We start from the raw sequence: 11,590 nt of genomic DNA, 5'->3' as shown, positions 1-11,590 counted from the left end.
TCGCATAGTGAGTTTTCGTAGCCGTTTGCCTCCTCCGCGTCGCTCATCGTCGTCTCTCCTCTATAATATATATTATAAGAGGGAGAGAGAGAGAGCGTCGAACGAGAGAGCAGCAGCGGCAGCACACGAAATACGCGAGAAGGCAAATCGCCGGGGCGCTAACCGCACACACACTCGTTGGTGGTAATGGAGACGATATATCGCGGGGTTCGAGATTCTCGGCTCTCCCTTCTCTTTTATATACGAAATTCGGGCGGAATCGATTCGACGAGTACACGACGCGGCGCGCCGGTCCCCTTTTTTCGCTTTACGAAAATTTCGTGGACTCGGACACGCGGTCGGCTCGCGATTCAAAACCCTTCTCCGTAAAGAGGTAAAGGATTACGAATGCTCTCTCCGCCGGACGACGACGCGCCGTATATTTCTCCGTAATACCGTTATGTGTGCGGGCAAGGGCGCCTCGGCATAAGACGCGCGAGCGCTTTCGCACCGAGAGACGCGGCACAGAGTGCGAGAGCAGTCCGGTCAGTCTGTGTGATGTACGGAGAGGAGAGACGGTGAGACAAGCGCTACCTACTTTCGGGAGACAACGACGCACGCGCCGCTCTAGGGAAAGCGGTGCCATTCACCGTCCTGACCCTTTTTTTGGCCGTTTGTTGCTCCCTTCGCGCGCGCTCTTACTCTCATCCCATTTCTCCTCGGCTCTCGCGTACACACACGACTTGGATACACAAACACGCTCCCCCTCTTAATTCGCGCAGCATTCTCTGGGCGCGCGTTCGCCAACGTTTTACACGCTTGTGCGCTTCTCCTCCTCATTATTATTATTTCGGTGTGTCATTTCAGACGACGCCAGGATTTGCACCGCGGCCGGTCGGCGCGGCACAGACACCTCGGGCGAACGTCCAACGATCGCTCGTACGCCCATTGTAAGCGTTGCACAGGGCACAGGCGACGCGCGCGCCATTCTCTGGTCGCCCGCGTCGTGGCCGTGCGCGCTTTTCGGGCGCAAGCAGTTTAGGGGTACTAAAACGACCCTCAGCCAGGCGTGGTCCGGGAATTGTATCCGTGGACCGCAATGTGCGTTCGAAATGTCGATGTTCATGTGTCCTGCAGTTCACAAGTTGACGCGCAATTAGCTGCGTTCTTCATCGACCCACGAGCCAAGTGATCCACCGTTCAGGGTAATCGTTCGAAATTTTTGCGTTCGCGAAGAAACGCGCTTCTCGTTCAACCATCGTGGTCTCTTCTCTCGGACGAGAGAGAGAGAATAATCGTGGTGGCTCTTCGATCAGCCTGTCCGCGCGCGTCCGAGGACGCGCGCGGACCGCCGCCTCCCGCCAGGGAAGGCTACGGCACAAAGATAGAGTTGTGTGTTTCTCGTTCGGAGCGTCTCTCCCGCAACGGGAGAGCCGGTGCGGAAGCTCTTTGAAGAAACCGTCGGACCGACACAGTTGACAGATTGGTCGAAATATCATCGATCCCTTTTCTGTGTTATATATATATTATAATAATATATGGGGGTCCTCTCGCTCGGCACTCGCGGTCGCACACCGTGTGTTCTCGGCACGCTGACCGCTGCCCCGCGACAACGGGGAGGGCGCGCGTCGACGAACGTCGTGGGTGCTGCACACACGCGTGCGCGGGCATAGGTTACCACCGGTTCGCGCTCAACGCCGAATCGACGCTCTGTGTGTGTGTGGCCGAAGAATGGCACACACACGAGCGTGATCGCGAAGCGTCTCGCTCCGAATCGTCGTCGAACACCGCCGGGCGCGCTGCTCTGCTTGCCGACTACTTTCGGTCAGAGAGGCGCGACGGCGTCCGTCGTTATATCAAAACACAACAACAAATTCCGTCAAATCCGTTATTTTCTTTTTCTCTGAGAGCGCCTTTTCAGCGCGTCCATTCAGTCGCCGACTGCTGCGAGCGCGCGTCTCTCCCAAAAGAGAGGACTCTCGACGCAGAGCAGGACCTCCGGAACGTTAATGATCCTTCCGCAGGTTCACCTACGGAAACCTTGTTACGACTTTTACTTCCTCTAAATGATCAAGTTTGGTCATCTTCCCGGCAACATCGGCAATGCCGAGACATTGCCGCGCACCAGTCTGAAGACCTCACTAAATCATTCAATCGGTAGTAGCGACGGGCGGTGTGTACAAAGGGCAGGGACGTAATCAACGCGAGCTTATGACTCGCGCTTACTGGGAATTCCTCGTTCATGGGGAACAATTGCAAGCCCCAATCCCTAGCACGAAGGAGGTTCAGCGGGTTACCCGGGCCTTTCGGCCAGGGAACACACGCTGATTCCTTCAGTGTAGCGCGCGTGCGGCTCAGAACATCTAAGGGCATCACAGACCTGTTATTGCTCAATCTCGTGCGGCTAGAAGCCGCCTGTCCCTCTAAGAAGAATTGTTTGTACGTTGGTAGTAAAAACCCGCCAGCCAAAGCCGGGGGCCTTCGCGATACCATAAGGTACGCCTATTTAGCAGGCTAGAATCTCGTTTGTTATCGGAATTAACCAGACAAATCGCTCCACCAACTAAGAACGGCCATGCACCACCACCCACCGAATCAAGAAAGAGCTATCAATCTGTCAATCCTTCCGGTGTCTGGGCCTGGTGAGGTTTTCCGTGTTGAGTCAAATTAAGCCGCAGGCTCCACTCCTAGTGGTGCCCTTCCGTCAATTTCTTTAAGTTTCAGCTTTGCAACCATACATCCCCCGGAACCCAAAAGCTTTGGTTTCCCGGAAGCTGCCCGCCGAGTCATCGGAGGAACTTCGGCGGATCGCTAGCTGGCATCGTTTATGGTTAGAACTGGGGCGGTATCTGATCGCCTTCGAATCTCTAACTTTCGTTCTTGATTAATGAAAACATTTTTGGCAAATGCTTTCGCTTCTGTCCGTCTTGCGACGATCCAAGAATTTCACCTCTAACGTCGCAATACGAATGCCCCCATCTGTCCCTATTAATCATTACCTCGGGGTTCCGAAAACCAACAAAATAGAATCGAGGTCCTATTCCATTATTCCATGCACGCAGTATTCAGGCGAAGGTAGCCTGCTTTAAGCACTCTAATTTGTTCAAAGTAAACGTACCGGCCCGACTCGACACTCAGTAAAGAGCACCGCGACGGGATATTAGTTGGGCCGCCCCTCGCGAGGCTAAGCCCACCGGTAGGACGTCCCACATCACGCCAGTTAAACACCGCGAGCGGTGAACCGACGGTGTGCGACACAGATTCAACTACGAGCTTTTTAACCGCAACAACTTTAATATACGCTATTGGAGCTGGAATTACCGCGGCTGCTGGCACCAGACTTGCCCTCCAATGGATCCTCGTTAAAGGATTTAAAGTGTACTCATTCCGATTACGGGGCCTCGGATGAGTCCCGTATCGTTATTTTTCGTCACTACCTCCCCGTGCCGGGAGTGGGTAATTTGCGCGCCTGCTGCCTTCCTTGGATGTGGTAGCCGTTTCTCAGGCTCCCTCTCCGGAATCGAACCCTGATTCCCCGTTACCCGTTACAACCATGGTAGGCGCAGAACCTACCATCGACAGTTGATAAGGCAGACATTTGAAAGATGCGTCGCCGGTGCTAGGACCGTGCGATCAGCACAAAGTTATTCAGAGTCACCAAAATAAACGGTGGACGAACGGCGAGCCGCCCGCCACCGATTGGTTTTGATCTAATAAAAGCGTCCCTTCCATCACTGGTCGGGACTCTGTTTTGCATGTATTAGCTCTAGAATTACCACAGTTATCCAAGTAAATGTGGGTACAATCTAATGAACCATAACTGATTTAATGAGCCATTCGCGGTTTTACCTTAATTCGGCATGCACTGAGACATGCATGGCTTAATCTTTGAGACAAGCATATGACTACTGGCAGGATCAACCAGGGAGCTTCGTGTTCGGTTACTCGCAAGGGAGTAACTCGCGAGCGAGCCCGAAGACTCGTCGCTAGCTTTTTTTCGCGCGCGCGCGCGTTCGATGCCGAAACACCGACGCGCGCGCGACACGCTCGTATGTGCCATTTTATTTGCCGCCGGTCTTGCTCAGCCGGTCGGCGACACTCTGCTGTGTTTAACGCTATTATGTAAAGCGTACGAGAGAACGACGGAGGCGAAAGTAAACCCCCGACGCCGCCGCCTCTCCTTTTCTTCCTCCTCCTCTCCGTTCAAAAATCCACAAGATCAAAATACTCGTGTTCTTATTCTCCCAAATGTTATGATGCGCGGTCTCGAGAGACCGCGCGATTCACCCTGACGCTAGATCGACGATGGCGATGCTTAGACGTCGAGGACTGTTCTGTCTGGTTCGTACGCGTTTAACCGCACACGACCAGCAATAAGATTTCGCTACGGCGTACAAAGCGAGCGGGAAGAAGCAACTCTTCCCGCAAACTCGTATCCGTGGAGTAGATGCTCGGTAAGCGCGACGATTCCGCTGCTGCGTACGAAACGAGAGGGAACCGCGCGGCCAACACACTAGAGGTGTGCGCGCCACATAAGAGCCATTCGGTCTTGCGACACCGACTCGTGGCAATGCTGTGCTCGTAATAAATAAGTATGCGTTAATTTTGCGCGCGTTCGGCGACGAACGAGAAGAGCCGCACCGTAATCCCCGGCGAAGAGGAATACGAGACGACGCGAGAGTCGAACGTACGTTCTCGCGAGACACGCAACCTCCAAGCATGAGAAGACTTGGCGGCGGCGCGTTCTGCGACGATCGTATATTATTTTATATATTCGTGGTTTCCAAATCAAACATTTTATATAAATGTTCTCTCCGTGTCAGAGTCGCGACTCGACAAAATCCGTTCTCGACCCGTTCGGGCGATTCTTCGTTTGTCAATGTCGAGAGCGCGACACGTACAATATTAATCTCTCCTACCTCTTATAGTACCCAACCGACCGGTCAAGCGGTCGGCGACGGTACGGAGAGCGGTCGAAACACGCCGGAGTGGCGAGAGACTCGAGAAAGTACGTTTACGACTCGTCCGGACTCGCTCGACTCGTTCGACGCGCCGAGCGCGACGTATCTCTTATAGTACCCAACCGGCCGGCAAGGCGGTCGGCGACGCACGGTCCTACGCACGGCCGTATGCGAGCGCGAACGCCGAAAGGCGCGTTCAATCGAGACATTGTCGCGTTTAGCGAACGATCGAAAAGTCCTATTGTACGATAAAATATTATCACGATAGCCGTATGGCAAATGTCAAACAACGATAATTAGCATTAATTAAGAAGGAAACAAACGAAATGCCGGGACAATAAGGTATAAGCACCGACGGTACCTCCGGGCCGGGCGGCACCTCCGGGCCGGGCGGCACCTCCGGGTCGGGCGGCACCTCCGGGCCGGGCGACACCTCCGGGAACCACGGCCGACCGGCGGCACCTCCGGGCCGGGCGGCACCTCCGGGCCGGGCGACACCTCCGGGAACCACGGCCGACCGGCGACACCTCCGGGCCGGGCGACACCTCCGGGAACCACGGCCGACCGGCGACACCTCTGGGACGGGCGGCACCTCCGGACGACCGAATGATCTCTCGAAGTCAGACGACCGCCGGCGGTACCTCCGGAACACTTAACGACGATTTACGGTGCCGCAACGAGGAGAGCTACGTAAAAACGTTTCGGACGAAAGTTACTTACTATTCGGCGCTCGCTCGACATGAGGGCGCTGTCCGATTACTAACTCGAAACGTGTCTCTCAAACCCACGTGTCGGAGACATATATTTCGAATTATTACGGATGATACGCAACACGCAAGCTGCGGTGACCGCGATTACGGTACGGAACACTCGCCCGATGCGAAATCACGCGCGCGGCAACCGAGACGGCTCGTTACGGGCGTGATTATACGTGCGGCACCACATAACGGCCGGCGTCAACTTGGGGACGGACGGCACTTCCGGGACGGGCGACACCTCCGGACGACCAAATGATTTCACCAAGTCCGTCGCCCGCCGGCGGTACCTCCGGGGCACTTGACGGCGAGTAGCGCCGCTACAAGGAGATAATGCTACGATACGGAAATACGTTTCGGACAAAGGTTTCGTACTTTTCGACGCTCCGCACGACCGCGCGACACGATTATTACGATATCTGCTAATTCCCGGCTACCACTCGTCGGATGCACAATCTTCGAGATTCTACGACCGATACGTGGACGAATGCAGGCAGGATGCCGATAAGCGAAGCCGGAGTGTTTGCACGAATAAACTTTCCGATGCGTCCTCATTTAATTAATCTCATTTAGCTCGCTCGTTAGCGGTACAAGCGAGAACTCGGGAACAGGCGCAAAATTAAACGTCACTAAATGAATAAATATTTTTTCAGAAAATATTTATTTAGTCAAATCGGAAATATTTTAATTTTTTATTCATAAATAATACGTAGATTACTTGTATTTAAGAAATTGCAAAAAATAAGTAGAATACCTAATTTTTATTATTTCAACACATAAAACTTAAAGTTAAGTTACGTTGTGAGAATTTTATAAAAAAGAAGTTAGAGAAATTGCACTGCGCAAAGTCATTTATTTTGATTTCTTCATATATTTATATTATATGTAGAGTAGCAATACTGTGTAGTTATTACAATTCTTTTATTGATAATATATATTCATGATTACAAGTGCAATATGTGAAATTAATTATATGACACATTAAGCTAAAAGTTAAGTTACATTGCGAGAATTTTATAAAAAAGAAAGTTGGAAAAACTACACTGCGCAAAGCTATTTATTTTGATTTTTTCATATATTTTCAGTTTTTATAAATTTATCAAATCAGAGTGAATTCTCTCTTTAATATTATTTAGTATTATACTTAGTATAATATTTTAGTATTATATTTAGTATTATATTTTAGTATTATATTTAGTATTATATTTTACTATTATATTTGTCACTATGTCAAAGTATATTAATATATTAATCTTTGTGATCAGATCTCTCAGAACAATGCGTGGATTATTTCTATTTAAACTATTAACAATTGCCAAAAAATCGTCTTTACTTTCTATAAAAATAAAGTAATTTTAATTATTTAAATATAAGTAATCAGAAATTAACGCATTGATGCAAGAATTTAACTGACAAGAAAATTAAAAAGCGCTGTGTAATAACTTTAGATTTTTTACGATTTATATTAATATTAACCTGTCAAAAATCAAATTAATATGTTATGTGCTGTTGTATGCACTTAATACGTACAATATTATTGCAATGAAAACATTTTATATTACTTTAAATAAATATATAATAATGATACTATTCTGTACAATTATACATATAATACATGTATGTTAACAGTTGTAAAGAAAAGAAAAACATTCCAGATCCCATTTAGCAATTATACCTCAGAATCCGTTTCTTATCTTGGGTACTAATCAAGCGTCTTAAAATTCCTATTAACTGAACAATTAATGTGTATCGTCTTGTGTTTTATATTTATCACATGATAATTACAAAAATTTTTAAAAATTTGAATACCTAAAACATTATAACTTAACGACATTTCCCATTATGTAAAAAAAAATGCAAATTAAAAAAAATTATTTAAACTAATTTTGAAATATTTATCTTCAGAAGAAATGCAGAAAATGTTTACACTCTTAGTTCTAGTTTCTTAATAATAATTGTTAGAATCCATGAGGGGTTACATAGAACCCATAATTAAACATTGGATTTACGAAGATAATTTTTCAATTTGAGGTACTTAAAAATTTTTTATTCAAAAGCAAAGCAAATGAGAAAATAAGAAAAAGACTAATTTCACAGAGATAAATAAATATCAAGTTATTAATACACGAACAATTGCTTTCTCGAATATTACAGATAAGAAGTACCTTCGCATTGTGTAGCACAGCTCTGACTAAGCAGAACAATTGTCTCTGCCCAGTGCTGAGATTACTACCACCTTCATCCAAGACTGCATCCAAACCATCCAATCGATGAAAAAAAGAATGCACTTTACATTTCTCAAAGGTTTTGTATATATGTGCATATAGGTATACTGATCCAACGGATCCACATTCTCTCGATTAGTACCCAAGATAAGAAACGGATTCTGAGGTATAATTGCTAAATGGGATCTGGAATATTTTTCTTTTCTTTACAACTGTTAACATACAATGATTATTTTTTGCAAGTTTATGAATACCTTAATGTGTTCAGTTGTAACGTTTGAATATTCACGTTGTCGATTAATATACTCCCAGAACTGATCTCTGTCAGTCTAAACAACGAAGATAGGAACAAACTTTTTCCAGCACCGGTGCGACCAACGACGCCTATTTTTTCCGCTGGTCGAGTAACGAATGTTATCTCTATCAACGATGGCACTAAATGGTTCCTGCGAATATAATTACAAAAATTTCTTTTACCAAATGTTACAATCGTGCATTATCTTTATCAAAAAATTTGAAAATATTACCTGTACATCAAAACAACTTCTTTAAATTCCACAACACTTTGACTAGGCCACGCGTAAGGTTGATTAGTGTCCAATGTATTTTCAGTCGGCACATGATCTAAATACTGTTTAACTCGTTCCACCGTAATCTTTCTCTCTGTCTCAGTAACACCAGCGCGATGACGCGACACGCGATATGCGACGAATCGCGAGAATAGGATTTTCTACCTATTCATATAAACGCGATGCGCGATTACGAAACCTAACATCATTTATTGCATATTTACCATTTATTGCAATTCTATAATTTAATGACAATATCACTCTCGGATCAATGTCGTTGCACGTTTATTTATGACCAAAGAGATCCTCTTTGTTTATAACGACATCGCATCTATAGATAGGATCGCAGTAAATCGCTCGTCGCGCGCTACAAATCTTCAAACTTGGTCAACTTTTTTGCGATGTCGCACTCTATAATGCGACGGATATAACGTGCGAAAAAGCTGTACGCTCATTGGATATCGCGCATCGCGTGTCGCGTCATCGCGCTGGTGTGCAGGAGCCATAAAGGTGCCTTTACATGGTAGCATCAAGCGTCAAGCATCTACGTTTGCGCAGATGTCACATAAGAAAGAAAATAGCTTCTTGTGGCTAATAATATTAATAAATATAATAAATATAATGATTATAATTAATATTATATTAATTTTCAGTACTAATATGTGCTAATATTCATTTGATCTCGACTTATTCATTGTATGATCTCGTATGATTCATCTTATTATTAGCAGCAAGAAGCTGAAATCTATTTTATTTAACATTTGCGCAATGAGTTTTTGCGCCGACACGTTTGATGCTATCATATAAAAGCATCTTTATATCCAAATAATCCAATAGGATCGCATTGGAGCGAGAAGTATGTTGGGGGGGAGCCTGCTATGCGAACAAACTTATAATTTGGCGGGACCGGCACCTTCCATATTTATTAGCAATATTGCATAAGAAATTGCGTAATATATATAAGATTTCGGTTTACATTTAATGAAAATCTTTTCGTTTCGTTTGTACGCGATTGCATCACATTAAGTGAAAAATGTCACGATATATATTATTTTTTTGTAATTATCATAAATATCATGTAAATATAAAACACAAGAGAAGACGCGTAAAATGTCCAGTTAGGAATCGTAAAAAAACATGTATTATACGTACAATTGCACAGAATAGTAAGTATCACCATTCTATATTTATTTAAAATAATATAAAATGTTTTCATTGCAATAATATTGTTAATATTGAGCACAACAGCACGTAACCTTTTTATTCGATTTTTAACAGGTTAATATTAACTTAAGTCGTAAAAATCTAAAGTTTTTACTTAGCACTGCTTTTTAATTTTCTTTTCAGTTAAATTCTTGCATCAACGCGTTAATTTCTGGTTATTTATATATAAATAATTGAAATTACTATATTTATTGTTACAGAAAATAAAAATTATCTTCTTGCAATTGCTAAAAGTTTAAATACAAATAATCCACGTATTGCTCTGGAAAACATAAAATTAATTGTCAATAATAATAATAGTAAGTATTACAGTATTATAATTCTAAAACTACATGCAATATATTGCATTTCTATTTTTTACAGTAATTATACTTTTTTGTAGAAACTACAGAAATACCACAAGATGCTTGCATTATCAATATGAATTATACTAAAAAGAATACTAATACTAACAATTTATATAATGCTATTGATTTTGACAATAATGTAGTATCATTTCTTTATAATGGACAAGGCCACAATGCAAATGATCAAAGTAACATCAATTATCTTATAAAACACGTTGATTCTAATAACGGAATTAAAACGAAAATTATTGGTAATACTGATAATTTTACAAATAATAATGCCGATAATAATGGAAATGATAGCATTGTAGATAATATTAATGACAATAATTCTGCGAATAGTACTGATTTTGATAACAACGGGACATTTTCTAATGAACATGATCACACTGCAATAAATGATGAAAATTGTGTAACTAATAATTCTAACAAAATTGTTGGTTGTGATAATGCTATGATAATTTCTAGTGAGTCTAACAATGAGCAGAATAGAGTAAAGGCTACTAAACTTAACATTACATTTTCCTGTAATGACAGAAATCATAATGTAGTAGATAGCACTATTAATGCTAACAGTTCTGCAAATGATACTGATTTTGATAATGTGATACTTTCTTATGAGAACAATAATGGTTGCAAAACAGTACATAGTGATATCAATAATTCTACGAATGATAATGATCCTAATATTGATACATCATGTTCTAATGAACATGATCACAATGCAATAAATGATGAAGGTTGCATCACTAATAATTTTAACAAAATTGTTGGTTGTGATAATGCTATGATAATTTCTAGTGAGTCTAATAATGAGCAGAATAGAGTAAAGGCTACTAAACTTAACATTACATTTTCCTGTAATGACAGAAATCATAATGTAGTAGATAGCACTATTAATGCTAACAGTTCAGCAAATGATACTGATTTTGATAATGTGATACTTTCTTATGAGAACAATAATGGTTGCAAAACAGTACATAGTGATATCAATAATTCTACAAATGATAATAATCCTAATATTGATACATCATGTTCTAATGAACATGATCACAATGCAATAAATGATGAAGGTTGCGTCACTAATAATTCTAACAAAATTGTTGGTTGTGATAATGCTATGATAATTTCTAATGAGTCTAATAATGAGCAGAATAGAGTAAAGGCTACTAAACTTAACATTACATTTTCCTGTAATGATAGAAATCATAATGTAGTAGATAGTACTATTAATGCTAACAATTCTGCAAATGATATTGATTTTAATAATGTGATATCTTTTTGTGATAATAGTAATGGTTGTAAAACGGTAGATAGTAATATCAGTATCAATAATTCTACGAATGATAATGATTCTAATATTGATATATCACTTTTGTGCAATAATAATAACATTAATGCTAATAATTCTAAGAATAACTGTGAGTTTGATAATAATGTGATATTTTCTTGTGATGATGACAATAACTGTCATGTAAATACTGATATTGATATTAATTTTATGAACAGTAATAATTATCATAATAATAA

At 42.6% G+C, this 11,590-nt stretch overlaps 1 protein-coding gene and 2 non-coding genes across 3 annotated transcripts; 1 reads left to right on the top strand and 2 right to left on the bottom strand.

Moving 5' to 3' along the window:
- Nucleotides 1-1,032: 1,032 nt before the first annotated feature.
- LOC114945750 (5.8S ribosomal RNA) lies at nt 1,033-1,187 on the bottom strand. Its single transcript, XR_003822474.1, has one exon. It is a non-coding gene; the product is annotated as a 5.8S ribosomal RNA (ribosomal RNA).
- Nucleotides 1,188-1,986: 799 nt separating this feature from the next.
- Nucleotides 1,987-3,907, bottom strand: LOC114945752 (small subunit ribosomal RNA). Its single transcript, XR_003822476.2, has one exon. It is a non-coding gene; the product is annotated as a small subunit ribosomal RNA (ribosomal RNA).
- A 6,045-nt stretch (nt 3,908-9,952) lies between these two features.
- Nucleotides 9,953-11,481, top strand: LOC146724151 (uncharacterized; the record flags this gene model as incomplete). Its single annotated transcript, XM_085480384.1, has 2 exons — nt 9,953-10,012; nt 10,096-11,481. A coding segment is annotated over exon 2 (1,348 nt), but the record flags the coding sequence as incomplete, so codon positions are not given.
- Nucleotides 11,482-11,590: the final 109 nt, after the last annotated feature.

This window comes from Nylanderia fulva, unplaced genomic scaffold (genome assembly GCF_048542155.1).
Source record: "Nylanderia fulva isolate GAGA-0341 unplaced genomic scaffold, ASM4854215v1 Scaffold1463, whole genome shotgun sequence".
Lineage (NCBI taxonomy): Eukaryota > Metazoa > Arthropoda > Insecta > Hymenoptera > Formicidae > Nylanderia > Nylanderia fulva.
Note: the sequence above shows the minus strand (reverse complement) of the source record. Positions and strands in the feature narration are given on the sequence as shown.